This window comes from Heptranchias perlo, chromosome 23 (genome assembly GCF_035084215.1).
Source record: "Heptranchias perlo isolate sHepPer1 chromosome 23, sHepPer1.hap1, whole genome shotgun sequence".
NCBI classification, from domain to species: domain Eukaryota; kingdom Metazoa; phylum Chordata; class Chondrichthyes; order Hexanchiformes; family Hexanchidae; genus Heptranchias; species Heptranchias perlo.
The window spans coordinates 12,660,642-12,683,615 of NC_090347.1; the positions used below are offsets into that span (position 1 = coordinate 12,660,642).

General features: G+C 38.7%; 1 protein-coding gene across 2 annotated transcripts in view; it reads left to right on the forward strand.

Annotated features, from left to right (window-relative positions):
* Positions 1 to 20,608, forward strand: part of cog1 (component of oligomeric golgi complex 1) — a 34,150-nt gene extending 13,542 nt beyond the window's left edge. Inside the window, exons 6-15 of one of the 2 annotated variants that reach the window (XM_068004029.1) lie at positions 210 to 420; positions 1,811 to 2,611; positions 6,145 to 6,291; positions 11,797 to 11,958; positions 13,949 to 14,076; positions 14,208 to 14,316; positions 15,048 to 15,157; positions 16,218 to 16,296; positions 16,905 to 16,960; positions 20,223 to 20,310. In XM_068004029.1, the coding sequence (XP_067860130.1) occupies positions 210 to 420; positions 1,811 to 2,611; positions 6,145 to 6,291; positions 11,797 to 11,958; positions 13,949 to 14,076; positions 14,208 to 14,316; positions 15,048 to 15,157; positions 16,218 to 16,296; positions 16,905 to 16,922 (1,765 nt within the window). In that variant the 3' untranslated portion in view covers positions 16,923 to 16,960; positions 20,223 to 20,310. Of the gene's footprint in view, positions 1 to 209; positions 421 to 1,810; positions 2,612 to 6,144; positions 6,292 to 11,796; positions 11,959 to 13,948; positions 14,077 to 14,207; positions 14,317 to 15,047; positions 15,158 to 16,217; positions 16,297 to 16,904; positions 16,961 to 20,222 lie in introns of both variants that reach the window. The other variant, XM_068004028.1, reaches the window with a different exon arrangement.
* Positions 20,609 to 22,974: the final 2,366 nt, after the last annotated feature.

Sequence of the window (22,974 nt, forward strand, 5' to 3'; positions counted from 1 at the left end):
CATCATGACGATCAATATAGCAAAATAGAATGGGGAATATTGATATAGCAATTTTAAAAAGGTAGGTGTTGACACAAAATTGTGTTCAAAAACTATCAAAACAGGAAGTAAAATTTGTGAAAAGGAAGTGTTGAATATTTTTAATGTAGATTCTCAAATGCAGTGATTTAATTTTTTAGTATTGACCGAGACGTTCACTTTTATTAAAGGTGTAAGGATGACATAAAGATGGGAATTGGGAACCTGCTGATCTATGTGAAAAGTTTGAAGGGTCTTGCTGGAATTCGAGATGCAGTGTGGGAACTTCTCACTAGTGAATCAATAAGTCAGAACTGGGAAACTGTGTGCTGCCGACTACTGGAGAATCCATTCTCCTTCTGGGAGGACTTCCTTCAGCAGCTGTTCCTCGACAGGTTACAGGTAGATAACATCAAGCCGTAATCTAACAAATGCAAACCACTTTTGTGCTTTTTAGTGGTTGGGTTCTCTTTCAAACTTTGTGGTTGTTAATCCATTGCTAGTGATTCCTTGACATTTTCAGTTCCACAGTAACTCAACTGTCCAAATCACTAATGTGCTATGTATAGTGATATTGCAAATTTGTTCTTTATTATCCATTCCCCCTGTGGCCTCTTTAATAATCGTGAAAGATGGGTTTCAAAAGTTAAAGCTTGGGAGCGTTAGTCTAAATTTTAAAATTGCTAAAATGTTTGAAAAGTCAAGCTAAGAAATTTGTTTTATTTACCTTTTACAATCTCAGCAATGTAACATAAAGTATCTGGTTAATCAGAGAAGAACTCCTCTTCATATGTTCTGAAGTTATAGAACCTGATGATTGTTTAGAATTATAACATGCGCCATCATGTTCAGTCCTGGCCACTGACTCCATTCCCTACCCCAGCTACTGCCTTGGGCTGAACCAGATTGTTTACAACCTTGGTGTCATATTTGACCTCGAGCTGAGTTTCCGACCTATATCCTCTTCTTCACAAAGAACACCTACTTCCACATCCATAACATTGACTCCCTCCGCCTCTACTTCAGCCCACCTGCCGCTGAAACCTCACGCAATCCTCTCTGACTTCCAGACTCAACTATTCCAATTTTTCCTGTCTGGCCTCCCATCCTTCACCTATAAACTTCAGCTCATCCATAACTGCTGACTATATCCTATCCCGCACCAGGTCCTGCTCACCCATCACCTCTGTCCCCACTGACCTGCATTGTCTTCCAGTCCCCTGAATACTTCAAATTTAAAATTCTTAGCCTTGTGTTTAAATCCATCCATGGTATCACCCCTCCCTATCTCTGTAACCCCCTCTAGTGTTACAGCACCCCCCCGCCACCCTTTTCCGCTCCCCAGCACTCCATTCCTCATATGCTGGCATTTCATGCATCCCTCCCATTGTCTCGCCATTAGCGGCTGTGTCTTCAAAGTCTAAGCCCCATGATCTGGAATTCTCTCCATAAACCTCTCTGCCTCTTCACCTCCCTCTCCTCCATTAAGACCATTTTTAAGACCCACATCTTTGACCAAGTTTTTGATCACTCTTCCTAATATCTCCTTCTTTGGCTCGGTGTCTTTTTTTTTCCTTAAGGCTTTGTAAAAACCTGTGGGAAGTTTGTCTTTGCTAAAAGCACTATATAAATGCCTATTGTTGTTGTGATTGAGACCAAGATCAAGGAATGCTGACTGTAAGTTCACAAAATTTAAAATGTAATTAAAGAATATCAACAAACATGTTATTGTGGGCAATAATCGGGGAACTTGTTTCTATTCAACACATTTAATAGAAGCCCTTCTCTCTAGGTTCTGACAAAAGAAGGTTTGGAATCTATCTCAAACAGTTCCAAACAGCTCCTAGTTTCGGCTCTACAGGAACTTCAGGCCAAGAACCCCAGCGCTCCTTCTAACAAACCTGTTCAGTTTGAGTACAATGTTGCTGCATTTCTTTGGTCAGAGAGCAGTAATGACCTTTTAGCAGACACTGCCTGGGTCAGCATTACAAATCGTAACCAGTTTGTAAAGAGTGGACTCTCTATGAAGGCCCAAGCTCTCACACTTTGCGTTCAAAGTTTCTGTTCAGCACTTGACTCCAAATTAAAAGTTAAATTGGATGATTTAGTGATGTACCTTCCACCGGATTCTTCTACTGTTAAGGACAATTTAAAAGACCACTCATCCTCACAGCTGCAGAGTTCAGCATTTGATAGGTACGCTGATACAGCTAAGGTTGAAGAAATGCTGCGGACACATTGCCTTTCTTGTGTACAATACATCCTGGACTGTGTGAAAGCAGAGCTTAAAACTGCAGAAGAGAGATTACAAAGCTGCACTTATTCTCCTAACGATTGCAATCTCAACGCTGTCCTTTTTATGGCACGGTTATGCCAGTCTGTAGGAGAACTCTGCCCTCACCTAAAGCAGTGCATTTTGGGTAAGTCAAGTAGTAATGATCTGCTTGTACGTGAGTCCCGCCCTGTCAAGAAGCTGGGCAAGGGGAAGCTGCAAGAAGTAAAGCCAGCACAGGCGAAGTGGCAGGAAGTAAAGGATCAGCTGCTGCAACAGAGCACGAGTGCTTATAGGATTTGGAATGTTACCATATCAAAGGTCAGTGACTACTTTTATCCGATGATGTTTGTTTATAAAGGGAGAGTTTTGCAGTGCTTTTATAGTACAGAATTGTTTCAAAACAGGGGTTCTGTGAATTCAGATTTTAATCCTTCTGCTCAAAGGGGTAACCAAAGTTTAGAAAGACCTTTGCACAAAAATTTGATGAACAGTTACAGGACACTGTGATTGATTTTATTTTCTTCTGGAAAATATGTTTGTCCTGGAGTGTACTCCAGCCAGCTATTGCTCTGCTCCTCCAGCGCTGTGATATTTAAATGACAGCCCTCTTCTGATTTCACTTCAGTCTTGCACTGCTGATTTTCAACCTCCTGTCCCTCTATCTCCTTCTAGGTTATCTCCAATTTTAAACTGGTTGCAGGAACCAGAATTAAAGTTGGGAGGGAGAGTTGTTAACAGGGAGAGAGCACATTTCTATCAGTTGTTGCTCCACTTCTCTGGGACTGAAATGTTTAGATCATGACCTTTCCTCCTGCCTTCAGCCCAGGCACCTGCTGCTGATTTAAAATTGAAGACACCCCAGCAAAATAGATACAGTGGGAGCTGAGACTGGAGATTGGACGGAGAGTTGCCATTCAAATATTTGTGAGCTGGAAGAGCGGACTGCATATATAACTTACATATTTACCATTGTTATTATAAGTAGTCGTATTAGATTTATGATTGGGTGACTCTCGATGTCTTTGACAGGTAATTTCTTCTTTTGCCTGATTTAATTTCATATGTTAACCATATATAATAGTTAGAAGTTTTTGTTTCAATTGGACAGTTCCACCACTTCCTAATCCGCTGCACTTGTTATCAAATCCCAGTAGGACGTACTTGGTGGTTCTTGCCAGAGTCTGCCTGGAAATATGCTCTTCACAGCAAAGAGCGTTTTATAAATCCATCATCCAAATCTGGTGCAAATACAAGAGGTGGATCAGTATTATAAACATGGTGATTTTGTTGCCTCTGACTTCATAGAGTCCTGCCTGTGGCCTCAACAACATTATAAATCAAAGCAGTGCTGAAATTGAAGGCTGTGATAGGAAAGATTCATGGCTGCCCTGTATAGAGCTTCCAGTGATTGCCAAAGCTATTAGAACAAAAAAAACATTTTAAAATCTTCCCTGAAACACTGCACCAGTAACTTCTCATTGCTGAGTGATCCCAGTACAGCCAAATGGCAGCAAATCAGTTTTACTGCCTGGAATGGGGCAGGGAAGCAGGTGGGTTTCAGCCACTTCGGCTAGCAGCTGAAAGCTTTCCTTTCGTCATACCTCCTACTTCTATTGCTAAAATCATGTTGCACTGTAAATGAGGTTGTTTTAACAGGAGTTTGTGAACTCTAATCTATAGAAAAGCATTGTCGTGATTTATTCTAAGGAATCTTACAACACCAGGTTATCGTCCAACAGTTTTATTTGAAAATCACAAGCTTTCGGAGGCTTGTGATTTTCAAATAAAACTGTTGGACTATAACCTGGTGTTGTATGATTCCTTACATTTGTCCACCCCAGTCCATCACCGGCATCTCCACATCGTGATTTATTCTGTTACCAGTGATCTGATTGAAGTTACTGTACCCATAGACTTTCATGCACATAATAGAATTAAGCTTTACATGAAGAAATCATGTTCAAATGTGTTCAGTCTTAAGTTATTTGTAGAATACTAAAGCTTAATTCTTTTATTGCTTGACTTTTTCATCATGATACAAAGTACCTGTTGAGAATTATAATGGTATGTTGCGACTTCCACCTCCAGAATGTAATTACCAGCTGATTGACTAATTTGCTGAGATTAAGGGGGAGTGGGGGGGGGGCAGTAAATACTTTTGAAAGAAAAACAACTGTACGTGCTGTAGTTTTAATAACATTTTCATTTCATTTGACGATGCCCAATAGGTCAAGGATAAGGTTTGCTTAATGATCTGAGGACTGGGAGTTTAAATCACATTTGTCCTGCGATTTACGAGCTACTAAAAGTGACCTATTTCCACTAAGTTCACCTTATCTAAAAATCATAGGTGTGACCCGATGTGGATGAGTTCTGTCCACTGACCAGGACAGAGCATCAGATACCACTGAAATGAGATGCTACATTGCAAAGCTAATAACGACAGTGCAGGGAAAGTAAGCTGTGAGGAGAACACAGTCTGCAAAGGGATATAGACAGGTTAAGTGAGTTGGCAAGAAGGTGGCAGATGGAGTATAATGTGGAGAGATGTGAGGTTATTCACTTTGGTAGGAAGAATAGAAAAGCAGAATATTTTTTAAATGGTGAGAAACTATTAAATGTTGGTGCCCAGAGAGACTTGGGTGTCCTGGTACAAGAAACACAAAAAGTTAGCATGCAGGTACAGCAGGCGATTAGGAAGGCAAATGGCATGTTGGCCTTTATTGCAAGGGGGTTGGAGTACAAGAGTAAGGAAGTCTTACTACAATTATACAGGGCTTTGGTGAGACCTCACCTGGAGTACTGCGTACAGTTTTGGTCCCTTATCTAAGGAAGGATATACTTGCCTTAGAGGCATTGCAACGAAGCATCACTAGATTAATTCCTGGGATGAGAGGGTTGTCCTATGAGGAGAGTTTGAGTAGAATGGGCCTATACTCTCTGGAGTTTAGAAGAATGAGAAGTGACCTCATTGAAACATATAAGATTCTGAGGGAACTTGGCAGGGTAGATGCTGAGAGCTTGTTTCCCCCTGGCTAGAGAGTCTAGAACTAGAGGGCATGGTCGCAGGATAAGGGGTCAGCCATTTAAGACTGAGATGAGGAGACATTTCTTCACTCGGAGGGTTGTGAATCTTTGGAATTCTCTACACCAGAGGGGTGTGGATGCTGAGTCGTTGAGTATATTCAAGGCTGAGATAGATTTTTGGACTCTAGGGGAATCAAGGGATATGGGGATCAGGCAGGAAAGTGGAGTTGAGGTTGAAGATCAGCCATGATCTGATTGAATGGCGGAGCAGGCTCGAGGGGCCGTATGGCCTACTCCCGCTACTATTTCTTATTTTGTGTTCTTATTAGGTGGATTTATTGCACAGAAGTGCTCCAACTTCTGGCTGATCACATAGGCATGTTGATTGATTGTGGCTCAGACTAAGCAGCATTTGGGAGATGAAATGACTTTTGTGGTGTTTGTGATTGAGTGTTTTTATTGAGCTTTTGTAATATCTGAAGTCCATCTTTTCCTGTGAAATAGAGATGTTTTAAATACCGATGCTGTTAACTGTTTGGATTTATGGCTGGCAATATACTTTATTGGATTTGATACATTATTTTAGGAAATGTGAAGATTGTAAATTTAAGTAATCTTTAAATGGTGAAGTTCTAGAATTATGGACACATAAATCATTTATACTTTGAGAAATTTGATGTTATGTTATCTGATCATGGTGCATTGGGATTATGATAACTGGAGGCTGGAAACAGAAACACTAATTTACTTTAGGATTGATGTTCTACTTTCTTGGTTTTTCAAGCCTTTATAGCCACTTAATTTTTAAAATTTTCTTCTTTAAGGCTCTTGTTTGCCGTTTCACACAGACGTTGCACTCTCATACAGCTGGAGCTATTCTATCTACAGCCACCAACTGGGATGAAATTGAAATTCAAGAGGAAACAGAAGCTGGAAATAGTGTAACGTCCAAAATTCGTCTTCCTGTACAGGTTGGAAGGATTATTTATGTTTCTGTGTCTGAGCTGTTTGGGTCATTTTCATAAATAAAAAAAAATACAGCTTAATTGGAATTTGATGGACATAGCTAATCACTGACAGTCTTCCTTACTACCTGATCAACAGTTTGTGATTTTGCCTTTATGCTGGTAAAACCTCCATTTATTTTGTAGGATGGCTTTACCAATAAGATGGAGGAAGTAGCCCCCCAAAACATGGGAGCTACTTAACCCCCCCCTAACTATGCAAGTTCCTCCCAGTATAGGTGTTGCACTAATTTTAGGACTGCTTGCTGCTATCAAGAGTCATTTCCAACTAATCAATTTTTTTTGGGGGGAAAGGGGGAGATAGTAAAAGTATTTTTACAAAATTTTCATTTTCACAAAGTTTGCATGTTCAATCCCTCTTTTTTAAAAAAAACGTTTTCCCCCTATTAGCGGGGGAGCTCAGTACTAGTAAGTGGTCACAAAAACACTGAAGTACTGATATGGGGAAGAGTAGGAAGGCATGGACTGGATAGTTGCCACTGATTTTTATTTTGCTTCCGTCACAGTGCTATTGCTTTTTGTTTTGATTTATGGTATTAATGGTAAACGAGAGCCTAATCATAGCTAAGCCCAGAAAACATAGCTGTAGGTTGACGAGAGCTGATATGTGTGACGTTTTACTGGATTTTAACTAACTGAAAAAACTGCACTCTTACGAGCACAGGGCATCCCTGAACTTCCCACTGCCTATTCAGTAAGTGGTCACAAAAGCACTGTGTTCTAGAGTTGTCTGGAACCAGGTGGGAAAAATTTCAGTCTCTAGTAACTGGTCTGTCCCTCCAGGCCCCATCTGTGAGCGAGGTCGCTGGTCAATCATCAGCAGTTCCCTGGAGTACTGTGGACCTGCCAGTCTCAGTTATTGGACTACAGAGACTACCACAGAGGATTGACTAGATTTCCATTGCCAGCCAGATTATCTTGGACTGACTAACGGCTCACCTCCTTCCTAAGGAAGTTAGTTGGCTATTAAACAACTGTTAAGTGCGGATTGGAGCCCTTACTAGGCAGACAGCAGGTCACATGTCGAGCTTCTTGAGTGTTGTGGTTGCACCTGCATCCAGATGAATATTCCATTACACGCCTGACTAGCGTTTTATAGATGGATAGGCTTTGAGGGCTCATAAAGTGAGCCTCTCATCAGAGTACCTAGCCTCTGCCCCATTTTTGTAGTCATTGTGTTGATATAGCTGGTCCAGTTAAGCTTCTGGCCAGTGGTGACTTCCACGATGTTGATGATGGACTCAGCAATGGTGGTGTCATTGAAGGTCAGGGGGAGATGGTTGGGCTTTCTCTTGTTCAAGATGCTCATTTCTTAGTACCTATGTGGCATGATCATCACTTGCCATTTGTCAACCCAAACCTGGATGTTATCCAGGACCTGCTGTAGGCTGGCATGGACTGCTTCATTATCGGGGGAGTTATGAATGGATCTGAACAGTGTGGAATCGTCAGCAAACAGCCCCACTCCTGACCTTATGACTCAATGAAGGTCATTGATGAAGTAGCTGAAGATGATTAGGGCGAGGACACTTTCCTGAGAAACTCCTGTAGCAGTGTCCTGGGACTGCGGTGATTGGCCTCCAACAGCCAAAGCCATCATCCTTTGTATCGGGTATGACTCTAATCGCTGGAGGGTTTTCTCTTTGACGCCTATTGACATTGGTTTTGCTAGGGCTCCTTGGTGCCACACTTAGTCAAATGCTTGCTTGATTTTGAGGGCAGCTACTCTCATCGGTATGGAGAATCCATAGTTTGTGAGAATTACTATAATGTCGTAAAGGTCTTGCTCCATGTAGGAAAAGATAAATCCAAAATATTTCATAAGAAGGATAACCTTTAGCACAAGCATCCAATACTATTGAATTATGAGTCATTTATCTTGATAAAACTCTTAGAAATGATGTTAACCCTCATTGACACTCTTTATTTTGCACCATTGTTGGCCCAGGATTTAGGATCATTGCAGAAAGCAGCATGCAGTGTGGACCATTCGATTGTTCATGTGTGCATAATTATTTACCTGGTGATCTATTACCTGTATGAATTGGAAATACCAGCAATGTTCAAAGAATAAATTTCATTCCATAGTTTTGAAAAGGCTTTTTATTTATAGTAAAGTACAACTGTTGCTTGACTGCTGCTGGAATTTGCAGGGCTATTTCTGAGGCAATAAAAGTAGTGCTCATAGTAATGTGAAACCCCAGATGTCTGTAATCTAATCTATCAGTACTTCGTTGTGGCGAAGACATAAGTCCTGACTATATACAATACAGAATTGAAATGAAATTGTATGGATAATTACAACACTATTACTGAAACCTTGAATCTGATGATAATTGTTCATGGAATGTGAATTCCATTTTTAGATGGCTGCTTTGTTGAAGGCTCATTTATTGATTATCTGGGAACATGTAGATCAGTTCTTGTCAAAAAAAAGGTAGAATTTAATGGCGAGTAGTTCCATGTTTTTTTTTTGTATGTTTGTACTGATTTGGTGCTTGGAAAAACTGGGTAGTCCAAATGCTCTTTTAGCATTCATTAGCTGTCACCCTACTGCATGCACATGTACGCATTTTTAAACTTGCATGAGCAATATGCCTTACTGACGGACACCAATTCCATCCAGCCAGGCTTTTTTCTTCCTCCTGTGAGTCCTGATCATTAATGATGTGATTTTTATTGAGTAAAGTCATAAAGTAGGAAAAGGAGAGATGGGCACATGAACATACATTCTTTTGTTCCCTCGACAAATCTTTAATGCCCAAGTCTATCCAAGAGTTTGATAATGCTCCATTATGTGGGGAGGCTTTTCCAAAACATCCCTTGGACTCCTGGACAGGATACAAGAAATGGCCTGTTGCCTGGTAGGTGGCCCCTTATGCCCTTCCACCCTCAAACCTCTCTCTCCATTACAGCCTTTCTTATCTTTTTTTATTTTTTTCTATATTACCATGGTTCGTGCTCTTCTGACCTATTTTAACCTCAGTTCCAAATACATCTCCTCCTCCTTGTATTTTCAGTGTGTTGAAATTAAATTTTATTACACAATCTCTTACTCTGCCTTATTCTTTTCCAGGGCCTTAGAACTGTGGAACTCTTTATCTCCCTCAGTGTTTCCTTGCTTCTACAATAGACTTTTAATCCCCAACTTTATCATCTAATCACTACTTGCTGATTTATCTTCTCGTCTTTTTAATACCATGGTGATGTCCTGCCCTCTTGGCCTAGACCTTTAAACTTGCTTTCTCAACAAACATTTTAATTTTACGTACTTGTCTTTGGTTTATTTAAACATTCATCTGAGAAATGAAAAGACTGCAATAAGTTTAGGAATTGGTTTTAAGAACAGTAGCAGGCACCCTGATTGGAAACCATCCCTACCTGAAATACTTCAGCTTTGGTGCTCATCAAGGTGAGAGATACTAGTGTAAGGAATCTTACAACACCAGGTTATAGTCCAACAATTTTATTTTAAATTGTTGGACTATAACCTGGTGTTGTAAGATTCCTTACATTTGTCCACCCCAGTCCATCACCGGCATCTCCACATCAGAGATACTAGTGGCAGAGAATGGAATAACTTTTAACTTTAAGCACCTGGCGCCTCCATTATGCATTTCTGGGTAAAGTACCACAGGTGCAGAGTAAAGCTCTCTTCATGTTGTAGCCTAACCTCCACCTCAGGAGAGCAACGTCACTTCACCAGATTTTCCCACATCAGCTACTCTCATAGCCTCCTTGCACAGGTTTCCTTATCTGTGCCAAATTGTATACAGTGGAGCTATGCTGCTAAGAACAGGAGTTAGACTGCACAAATTTTTTGAAAGAAGCTTATAAGAGGCAGGAAGTACATGATCACAAGATAATTACAAATGAAGAAAACCATTTGGCCCGTCTTAATCCATCTATCCAGAGAGATCTTAATGGACTTCCATGACGTAGCACCCAGTTGTTCCTTAAATGATTCGAAAGCTTTTGTCTCCACTACTCTATCTGGAAGTTTATTCCACATGTTGACCATTTGTGTGAAGAAGAATTTTTGAAGATGAATTTCCTGATACCAGTCCTAAAATTACTTTTTACTGGTTTGAACCTATGTCCCCTATTTTACTCCCACAGTATAATTTAAACTAATATTCCAGGATAACTTTTTCTATACCCTTAATAATCTTATCAACCTTTAAGACCATCTCTCAGATGCCTCCTCCCCAGCTGAAATGCACAAGTCTTTCCTCTTAATCGTACCCCAGATACTGGGGATCAGCCTTATAGCTCTTCTCTGCACTGTCTCCAGCCCTTGAAACTCTCTCGTTTCTTGGGAATACTTCCAATGTTCACGGCGCAGTGACCAGAGCACTATATGGTTTATCATTGCCTCCTTCAATTTGCATTCTACTATTTTAGCTATGTAGTTCAACATCCAGTTGGTTTTGTTAATTGCTGCTCTACATCGGCTACACATATTTAATGTCAAGTCTACTAAGACTCCTAGGTGTCTTTCAACTTCACCCCTAGCTATTTCAACACCATTTGTGGAATATGCATGTTGTCTCTTTTCTTCCTATGTAGCATTTTACAATTGCCTGCATTAAATTATCTCCCATTGTTTTCCCCACTTGCATATTTTGTTCAATTAATTTTGTAATTACTGAGCTGCCTCCTCCAATTCCACTGCCCCTCCAAGTTTGTATCATCTGCACATTTGACTCTATTGACTGTATGAATCCAGGTCATTGATGTAAACAACCCATCAGTCTGGGGTGGATTCATCTCCAGTTGCTCAACCCACTGTGCCATCCAGCCCCCTTTTCAGTATTTGTTTTTTTTAAAAATAGAATTGTATCAAGAATTGTGATACCTTTGACAGATTTTGTATGTATGTTTTGGAATATTTAATAAGTACTGACTTTTTTAGGGAAATTGACAAGAGTCATTGCTGGACTCCCCAATGTGAAGGAGCTGAATTAATATTCATGATTGAAATTACAAGATTGTTGAAGCACCTCGGATTAACAACTGTCTTCACTGAAGTTCATTCAGCTTCTCCTTGTTCTCCGCCTCAGTCACTTCTCTGAGCCAGCTCCTTGAATGATAGTGCTCCCTGTTAAAATATTTTTTAAAAATGCTGAGGTGGAAAGGCTATTATAGACAGTCATATATTTTGTAAAAGTTTGATTTAAAAAAATAGATACCAATGGTAAGATTTCATCCATATAATTGCCTTTTTAGATGACAAATAATATTACAAACTATAAATATATTTTAAATCTATTTTTCTTCTTTTACTTTGAATTTCCACACTTGTGACGTTTCTTTAAAGTTGCTTTAGCAATTTGCATAAAATTTTAAACCGCCTGGGCTGTTGATTATCTTCAGTAAATTAATTTTTCAAGAACATTCAATTATTATTCAAGCACTCAATTTGTTTTGTGTCTTTTGATTTTTCCATAGTCATCCTGGTACGTCCAGTCACTGCTTTTTCACTTGTGCCAAGAAGTAAACCGGGTTGGAGGTCATGCTCTTCCCAAGGTCACGCTTCAGGAGTTGCTGAAGACCTGTTTGGATGAGGTGCTTACTGGTTATGAAAAACTGTGTTCAGAGAAACTGGATAAGGTATGTATTTTTTTAAAAAAATCATCAGGCCATTGTTGGTGTTGCTCTGAATATTATTGTAACTGCAAAATAACTACATTACGTATTCAAACAAAGCCCTGATCCATGACATGGACTTCAAAAAAAAATTGTACGCCTCATTGAACCCAGATATGTGTCGCTGTCTTTAACTCCTAGTCCATCCGTTGTTTTTTATTGAGATTAGTTGAGCGGTTTGGTGTACACACATGTGAAGAGTTGTGTCCTTCAGTTTGTTTTGAAGTATTGGGGGGATAAGCAAATCCATGTTTATTGATTGGATAATGGCTGGAAAAATGTTACAGGGTATCTTTAATTTCAGTGGGATTGTGGAATTTGTTTTGCATCTGTCACTGTTTCCTAGGGAAGTGCACATGCAGCCACAGTCATCTCAGCCAGACCATATTCACAATAATAGGCCTGGTGGTATCAACCTCCCACTTCAACTTGTAATGTGTTTTGATTTGGTTAGTTGATGACAGAATCTGTCGAAGTGTACTGTTCCTTTAAGTAGAAACCACCTTTATAGGCAACGTTTTCATAAAGCAAAAATTAAATTATTCGAAGAACAAAGAAATTAAGCAATCTGTTCAGTGCATTATTTATAGGCAGTCTGTTTGCAATTGCAAAAGTTTTTGTACGTGGTGTATATTAAGTCTTGTAAGTGTTACCAATTTACTGTGCAGTTGGTGCATCCACGCAGAAGATCAACATCTTTGTTGTTAAACCCAAAAGTAAGAGCTTGTGATGAAGGCTGAAGTTTTTTAACTGTTCTTGTACTGACATAACTTGAGTTTTTTTGGCTAGCATGTTCAACAACAACTTGCATTTACATAGCACCTTTAACACAGGAGCATTATTAGACAATATTTGATGATGAACCACATACAGATATTAGGACAGGTGATCAAAAGCTTGCTCAAAGAGGTAGGTTTTATGGAACGACTTAAAGGAGGAGAGGGAGGAAGAATGGTTTAGGGAGGAAATTCATTCCCTCGGAGCTGCTCCCGTTCTGCCACCATAATTTTTTGTATGTAAACCAGGTTTCTGCCACACTTCCAGCTACATCAGTGGAGCGAGAGTAGCTCCAAGGAAATTCCCAGCTATTATGTTCATAATTTTACTGCATCAAATGATTAAAATAGTGTGATATTTTTAAGATCTTAAAATGCCAGTATTAAGACCAGCCTTCTAATCCTCAATTTTTATGTATTCTGTGGCAGAAAATCTATGACTATCTTAAAGTTCCTACATGGCCTGTTTCATCCCCTGATCCATGTGTCTGGTCCACTGCAGGCCTCTATAATGCATGGATCGTGTTCAGAAGTGTGCTAAAGACACCTAGTGGTGTCTAGATATTGCAACAAAGTTTTGACCTTTTGATTCTCCAGACCTATTGCTGTGAAAATAAGTAACAAGAGCTGCGATCACACAGAAGTTGGAGATGACTCATTTTGACACACATTCCAAATAGTTCATTTGCAAAAATGATCTGCAGTTTTGCAAGCACAAGAAAATCCTTTAAAATTCTTCACCTAAACGTGAAAAGTGTCAAATGAAATTCTACACACTGAAATATGAAAGGAGATTAAAGAAGCAAATCAAGAGATCATTTAACTAATGCCCCAAATTATACCTCATTCAAGGGAGTGGGCAAGCAACCAGCTGAACGACCTCTGGCAATATTACATTGTTAGAAGAAGGATAAAATTGTCTGTTGATGACCTTCAGTTATAAATTCCCCTCCCTATAGGGAATCACTGGAACTCTTCTACTTTCAACAACAGGGTGTAATTATGGAGCTTTAAACAAGTGCTACAGTACTTCAGGATCAGAGGTCCTTCATCCAAAAACTGTTCGTTTCTGACTCACAAACAACTTAAAATGAGAGGTTACTGAACTAAATACCTTGCAGCATAATTGCTAAATGTAACACTAAAGTTTTGATCAATTTGTGTTTGTTCTGTTTCAGGTTGATTCTGCGTTCCCTTTAACTCAGAATAGAGCTCTGCAACTGCTTTTTGATCTTAGATATCTTGGTTCAGTTTTAACAGCCAGAAATGAAGAGGTGAAAAGCAGCAGGATCCAGCAGGACCCGCGGTACTGAATTTCCTTTGAATAGTGAAGTTATTTTTCTTCAAATTCTTACTTTTATATACTCCTGGTATTGGAGAGACAAATGTTAGGGTATTTGTTGAGGTTGATAATCTTTCCTGTGTTTATTGAATCAGGGTTCAGAATGTGGCAGATATTTTGGAAAGCCATATTGATCCATTTGATTTGGATGTTTTTACTCCACACCTTAACAACAATCTGAACAAACTTTCTCAAAGGACCTCAGTAAGTACAGCAGCCATATTCAAAACAAATTTGTCTCAGCTCCCTCCTCCTCCGAACACTCCATTCCTCTAAATTCAGCCTCTTGTGTGACCCACCTCCCTTCGCCTTACCATCTGTAGCAGAGCCTTCAGCCATCTAAGTCTTAATCCTCTTCTATTCCCTAACTAAACTTCTTTATCTCTCCAACTTTCTGTCCTTTAAAAACTTCCTCAAAACTCATCTATTTTGGCCAACCAATCATTCATTTTCCATACTCATTTTTTGAAGTTCCTTGGGGAATTTATTTTTACTTGGAGCACTATGTAAATGAAAATTTTTGTTTAATTCTGCTTGTTGCTATGTCTTTTCTCTTTTTTAAAATTTTGTTTTACTATTTTGTTTAGTTTAACTTTATATTTTTCCAGCCCCTTTTTTAGCTTTAAGATTAATTTTAAACTCACTTATCATCTTTTTCCTGGCTCCCAATGCCTACTTTGGTTGGTGGGGGTTGGAGCAAATTCCAAAAAAATGTGCTTTTCATTGGCAGAAAACGGGATTAAAGACTCGTTTTCCAGCCACTGTTAGCCCCAGACTCCTGTAACCACGTCAACCGTTGAAATGTAAAACTTGCCAAAGCAGGGAACGGCTTTGATGAACAAGTAAACTTCTCAGTGGCCCCTAGAGCTTGACAGAAAAATATTGTATTGATGTAGAAAATCAGGGTGTGTAAAATACATATTTCTGTCCTATAGGTGCTGTTTGGGTTATTAACAGGCGCAGAGAAACAATACACCAGCAGAAGTGCAACGTTCAACTCACAAGAACCTCATAACATCTTGCCATTGGCTTCTAGTCAGATTCGGTAAATGAATCTTCATTGCATTTCTGCAGCAAGCTTGAAAGGGTTGAACTACAGTAAACCTGTGCACATGTTTATGTGGTCTGATCAGAATTGCAATACAGTCCAAACTTGATAATGCTAGATACCATCACAAACTGTTTTCTATCCAAATGAGGAACCGATAAGACTACTTGGCTCTAGATACCAATATCATTTTGCTTGGACAGTGGAAATTTAACATCCGTGGTAACTAGCAGCCCCCCGTCTTAAAGAGTTGCTTGTACTGAATTTAAGTTTGCTTGATTAGAACCCCCCTCCCCCTGTCATTTTAACTGTATGCTTCGTAACATAGTAACACTTTCAGGCAGGAGAAAACCTTCAGTATGTCTAGCCTACCTATCCACACTATGTCCTTGGTGCATTTCTAATAACTGAATCTCATTTGTTGATGAGAACCTGTCTAGTTCCTTCTTGAGACCCATTAAGGTTCAAATACTTCAGCCAACACACTGATTCCACTTCAGCACAATACAGACTTCGCTGTAGCTCATTTACCCATACAGGCTGAAGTTCTAAAATCCAATCCTCCCAACATACCTTAGTAAAGTAGTCCTTTTTAAAGTGATCCAGTAGGCTAGCACTTGCTTTACGATGTTATTTTTTTTGCATTAAAAGGAAGCAAGACTAACCCTAACTCACTAAGCTGAAAGGTCCTTATTGTGGTTAGTTCTTGTTTGGCTAAGTAATGCTGCTAATGTTCAAGTGCATGTAGACCACCTAAATTTTTGGCAACAACTTTGTTTCCAATGTGTGTTTTTGGTGAGAAGTTATATCCCCTATGTGCCAGCTTGCAAAACTAGCCCTGGTAAAAATGAAAAAGTATGTGCAGCTGTGAAGAAGCAAATTCTAATTTCTGCTTTAACACTGAACACATTAGTAGGACAGCAATTCAGCTAACTTATTGCATTTTAATACATTATGCAGCTAATTGACTCACTTGTTCTGATCCATAACAGTTTGACACTAGTGGTTAACTAAATCGTACACGGCTTCAGTATTTATTGTGAATCTGTGTTTCCAGATTTGGTCTATTGCCACTTAGTATGGCAAGTTCACGAAAGCCTAAATCATCTGTCCGAGGAAATGAAGTTAAGAATCAGGTCAGTGCAATTACTTTGTTTCTTTTAGTATTATTGTGATATGTAGACTTTTGGTTTAAAATTTAACTCTAGTACTATAAAAAGAAAGTGTCTAAATCCTTAGCTTTTATAAAATGTGTTTATTTAACTCATTGTTTGCATTTAGTATCTTGACCTGTTTTTTCATATAAAACGATAGCACGATGATAGTCTGACAAATTAGTGTTAACTGTCATTCACAGTTAACGTGTGTTAGTCTAGTAATGAATAAAACATACTTATACCGCTCTTTTATAATGTACACTGCCACATATAGATACTGCTAAGAATTAAATACATTGATATTATGGAAAAAGTGGCAGACCTTTTTTCTGCACATGCCAAACACTGGTTCAGGGGAACAAATGCATTATCGTGACAAAAACGACCCTTAACTCTGCTCTCATCCCAGTGACCAAAACAGTGGACCATTTTGATTGTGTCTGGGTGCCACTGTTAAATTGGTACTGTGCATTTTATTTTTGTCAATACTGCACTACATAGTCTTTCAAATATGATGTTTAAGTAAAGAAGGAACATTTGTATTTGTAATGTATGTGATTTAATTTAACTGCTTTCTGTAAATTCAGTTTCAGTTGACACATTGAGCTGTCACAGCTACAACTTCTTGATCAAGCTTCACTGGGTATTTCACAGTCCTGTGTGTAGTGTACTTGGCTTTGCATTGCAGCTTGAGTAGCCATATACAGTAGACAGTATTATGTTCAGGTAACTGCCAATACCAGTGTATTTGTGATGAGAGAGTGCGCAGTTGTAGTGTGAAACTACAGTCAAGCCTATTTAAGACTAACTGCTAAAACCAAATCCTACTTTGCACCAGGCCAATTCAAAGTTAAATAATGTGACTCTCTGATTTGAATTGTCCTCTGAAAATAGGTAAGAAATCCCATCTCATCCAAGTAGGTAAAGAATAATATGAGCTTCACATTGGTTTTAAGCTACAAACTTCTTGTTGCCTGAGCAGACTGACATTGTGAGTTTTCAACTGACACCATAATGTGAAATAAGCAGAATGTTTAAAGTGCCAGGAGTACTTTCTTTTACAGCAATATTGACCCTAAACTGCTAAAATTTAAGCACTTAAAACAGTGTTAAATATTGTAAAAAAAAAATTCTGCTTGCCGTATCGTCTCTACCCTCATTCATTCGCACTTTCATATTCTCTATCTGAGCTATTCCTATTTTCTAGCTTTAATTTATATTTTTCTATCTTTTCTAACCATTTGCTAACTTTAAAACTTTCTTGGTTATTGTTTTTCTTTTTCCTGGTTCCCACCATGTATTGTGAAGAGCAGCGACAGTGTAGAGGGAGGGGGAGGTGATCCCAGCATCTCCTAATGTATGAAAATGGCATAAAACTGAGTCTTTGGTTAGCAGTACAAATTTTGTGCCTGTAACCGAACCTGCATCAAAACTACAATGGAGGTGACCCCAAATTGGACAAAAAAGTACAAATGTCTTAACATCACCTAAACTCGTGACTCTTACTCTATTAACACAATCTAGAGTTAGGAAACAAAAGTAGTGTCGTGGATTTACATATAGAGTTCAATTTATTATGACTTTAGTTAAGGTCCTTTGCCATGCAGGGATGTACCCAAGAAAAATACCAGCAGTCTAAAGGTTAATAATGAACATATTATTGAGAGTACGATCACCTTTGATATTGTAACTTTTAAGATTCTTTTTTGTTCTCTGGTAAATTGAAGTTGACCTTGTGGAGGCCCTGATGCTCTAAAATTGGATGCACTGCTAAATTCAAATGCACTGGTTTTATAGTTACCCAACTGTAATAATTTACCTCTTTTCCTTGTGGCCCAATTGTTACTTTTTCTGTGGTTTTTGAGTGTTCTGTTTTAGTGTGCATTATTTGAGCCCTTTTGCTGAAACTGTGAATAATCACCTGGCTGTGGTAAGAGTGACTTGTGGTGATCAACTGATTACTCACAGATGTTTCAGAAGTTACTCTGGAATTAGGCAGGACAAGTGAAAGGGGCAGTTTTTTTCTCTTTCTTGACTATCACAGTTGAAGACATAATGATTTTGATATTTGGCTGCTGTTGAATATGCCAAATCCTTTGAGGACTGATTTCTTGTATAGCTTTCAAATTATACATATCTTTTATCAGGCATCATGCACAAAAAATAAGTTCTCTAAATAAATACCTAGTGCTGAGTGCCATGAAGTAACATTAAATATGTGGAACCACAAAATTATTACTTAGTCATAGTACTTGATGATTCAGCTGAAAATTGTGGACTAAAATGCTACCATAGTCCTCAGAGGGTTAATAGTGTTTGTCTGTGGTATGATACTCACTGCATACCACCTATAAATTGTTTGTGTTCCAAATTCATTAACTTCATTTTCTGCTATGGAAAATATCTTTGTATTGCAGTATCTACTGTTTGTTCTTGTCTTTGAAGTGTTGCTGTTGGCTGCTATTTTGCCATTCAGCTTGCTTCAGTGTCCATCAATGTGCATGTGTGAAGTGCATATTTTTACGAAATGCTACACAGATGTGAAATTAATTTTTAACAAATATATCACAAACAAAAATCTATGTTGACATCATCCAGGGTCATTTTTTGAAGTATAAGTTGTAGCGGTGAAAGAAGTGTACAAGTTCTTGTGTTATGGGGTGCTTTTGAATAGGGACTGGTCTAAATCCAGATTTCTTGTACTTCTTTCTCCTATCAATTGTATGAGACTAGAATGATCATCTCAATATCAGGAATTCCTAATCAGTATTGCACTACATATGATGTGCACAGGACAAATAGAATGTGTTGCAAATGTGAACTGTTGGCAAACAGCCCTGTAGTTGTACTCAAATGAGTAATAGATTTGACTCAAAAATGACTGCAAAAGCTTCATATTTGGTTCCAATGCATTTTTCCTGGGTGCGTTACCCTTACACAGTAGTGGCTGCTAAAAATGTAATGCAGCAAAGCATGTGGCTGTTTGTGTTGTCAAGAAGACTATAATGTGTCACTGCTTTTTTGGCTTGCTAGGAAGAAGGTGGTGTTGGGGAAATGAATCTGAACTTGCTGAGTGACATTAAATCCAAACATAGAAAAGAGTTTGGCTCCAAAGATTAGCTATCTTCTTTAGTATCTTGAGCCAATGGAAATTTCAGTTGGAGCCAAAACTGGTCCCATAGATCTAGTTTGCTTGGTCAGGTGAACAGCTGTGTGACTGACCAGAATTAATCCAAACTTAACAGTATTTAATGTCATCTTTAGAAGCTGAGTGAAAGCCTTTATCATTTTGTCATAATTAATGGAAGGGACAGTCACAATAATATCTATTTACCTTATGTGATCTGTTTTACTCAAAAAAAAAAAGCTGATCCTGAATCATGACAAATTAGCTTGATTTATGATTTGCGTATTTCTATTTATAAACTGAGATTACATAATCTTCTAATTCACAGTGGCATGCATGCATAGAATAATGTGCTTTGAAACATGATCCACCTGAAATCTAAAGAGGAATTTTTCACACAATCTGAACCAATCTCGCAGTTTATGGATAAAGAGATGTTCTGAGAGGATTCAGCCTTGTTTCATTGTGGGCAGGAAGGGAGCACATTTGGGATATTGTCTTTTTCTTATTGCTCGGGGGCAGGGGGAGAGGGGTTGTGAGTTTATGCAATTGCTAATTGAACTAATTGACTTGATAAGGAAGCTAAAATATTCATCATGGAGTTACAAATGAATAATTATTGCAAACCATGTTGTTGGCTTAGCTGTGAATAATGAAAGCTCAATATTAGCTCTGCTGTTTATAGTATTTTGAATTTCACAACAGCACTTTGAATATTGAACAGTAAATGTACCTAGGATATAGTGTTTAAAACTTTTTTGTCTTTTTTTTGGTGCAGATGCTTCCCACGTCGGTCACGGAAGATGCAAATCTGAGGCCTGGCTCCTTATTCCGTCAGCTGGCAGCTTTTCAAGAAGATGATGTATCATCATCATCATCCCTCTTTAAACTAGGGTGGCTATCGAGTATGACAAAGTGATAATGCTAGCTTTAAAAAAAAATATTGGTAGAACCAAGCAGTGATCTAGATGAAAATTAATAAATACAAAAATATCACCAACTACCATCTAATGTAAAAACGATGTGCTATTATTGCTGTCTGTAACTTACAAAAATATACTAATTATGTATTTGTAACCATGTGCAGCTGCTTTAATATAGCTATGATCATATCTGTTGCCATTATTAGGATAAATTTTTTTCTATAAAAAGCATATATCGGTATCATGTGGACTGCAGTATGTCAACTTGGACCTTTATTGAATTGAAATATAGATCAATTCCTAATGACATTGAATTAGTTAAGCAGATTGGTAACATGAGCATGTCTCCGGGGTGCAGGGGCAGCATTCTAATGAATGGATTCTTCAGCTGTTCACATGTGCAGCCATTCTCTATTTCAATGTGCAGTTTTTGTCAGTACACATCCATCAAATCGCAAACTTCCATTCCATTAGCACTATGGGACATGTAGTCCTATTTTGATAATGAAGTCCCATACAATATCTCCCAATGTTTGCATCTGTGCTCTATTAAAGGAAGATGTAAATAAGTGGAGCTCAGGCGAAGATTTCTTCTCTTTCTTTTATGTAGCAAAATCATAAACGAGAGCATAAAGAATGTGTTTTAAGATTTCAGTCCAAACAGAAAACAGATTGCCGCCTTTACTAATTATACAAAAAATGGAATTCTCTCTCCAGAAAAAAATCAACACTGAAAAGTACGCTGATGAGTTCCTTCAGCTGGATAGGAACATTATCTCCATCACTAGTGCTTGTGGAAATGGATGGTTGGATTATTGCCATACTATCGTTTTCATACACTAGTGCTCAAAGCAACACTGAGCTGGGCTAGAAAAAAAGCACACTTTTTCGTAAGCTCCCAAATGAAGCTACGCTGTCAAATATAGCAGCCAGTAACTTTCTCTAACCATGAAGCTTAACTGGAAATTCATATCCCAAGCTTGTAAATGGCTCAGCACTTGAGGTTACAGGTCCCTCTGTAATAGATAAACACCACATGTTCAAGTTGCATCCGCTGTTGAGGGCCTACTGTAGAATTTTATTTGAAACCTTGCCCAAAAAGCCATTTGATTTTAATGGAACCAAAGCTTTTTTCTGATTGTAGCATTATGGTTTGGCATTGAATACTGCAGTGTTTTGACACACAAGCTTTCTGTTAATCCTGATGTATATCACTAATATGGTAATTAGTTTTAAATCATGTGACAGTGTGGAGATTTCACTTTTGTTTCTTGATTGGCTAGCATTAAACGTAGCTCATTATATGGTCAGGGCTAAATTATCTGTTAGAATGTGTCCCCGATTTGGTATTGGGCAAATATATGTACTCACGGCCAGGAACCCATGATGATCTGAAACTTACTTTATTTTGTATCTGAATTACAAGGTACATTTTTGGCTTGCTGGTAATGGGGAGCGGGGGAAGATGTTGGGTAAATCAATATGAACCTGTTGAGAGGCATTAAATCCAAACATCATAATGAGTTTGGCTCCAAGGATTAACTATCTGTTTAGTTCCTTGAACCAATGGAAGTTTCAGTTTGAACCAAAACTGACACCCAAGTGTAGTTTGCCCTGTCATCGTGAACAGCTGTGTCATTGACAAGAACTAATTCAAACCTAATAGTACTTAAGCTCTCACCAGAAGCTGAAAGAAAGCCGTTGTCATGGTCAATGATAGGGATAGTCCTAGTAATATTGTCTTACTCCTAAAATCTGTTTTACTCCTAAAATTATCTTATCATATATCTCTGACACTGCTATATTTTTATTAAAAAATGACAAAATACACAATCTTTCACACGGGCAAGTATGGGTAGGGCAGTGTGCTTTGAAACATGGGGTATAAATTTGTCTGTGCCCGGTTTTGGGCCGAAGGCAGCGATGTGGCCGCAATGTGTGCCCAAACCGGGAGGCCCAAGACTGGCCTGAAATTCTAGTACATTTTAAATTGAATGGTACTTAAACTGCACACTCAGCTACTTTATAAAAACTATCCGTTATATAATTCTTATTGAGAACAAAACATCTCGGAAGTACAAGGAGTCTCAATAAAGGAGCACAGTTTGCTCTGTCAGAAGAATTTTAAAAATTCTCAGTAACAATGGGAGAAGAGCGTACAATCACTGACTATCACTGTTTTGTAGTTCCCTTCGAAGCTGGTTCAGAAGATAAGTTTTGCCATTGTTTAGCTGGAGAAAATTCTGGCTGATCTATGCACTGATGTCGGATAGGCAGTGTGTCAACACAGAAATGGTGAAAGAAAGGTAGTGCTGGTGTTATCAGCATATATATATATGAAAACCGACCTTGTGGCTACGGATGATGTCTCGAAGGAGCAGCATGTAAAGGGAGGCAAGGATGGAACATTGAGGTACTCTGGAGATGACCACAAGGAGACGAGGAGATATCATTGCTGGAGATGTGTTGGTTCCATTGGGACAAGTATGATGAGCCAGTAGCACAAATTTAAAGGTAACCTGTAGTCACAGACTCCTTGTCCTTGCTATTTTTGGGGATTGAGTTTCAGAGCCCTACAGTTCCTCCTCATTTCACCGCGACTGGATG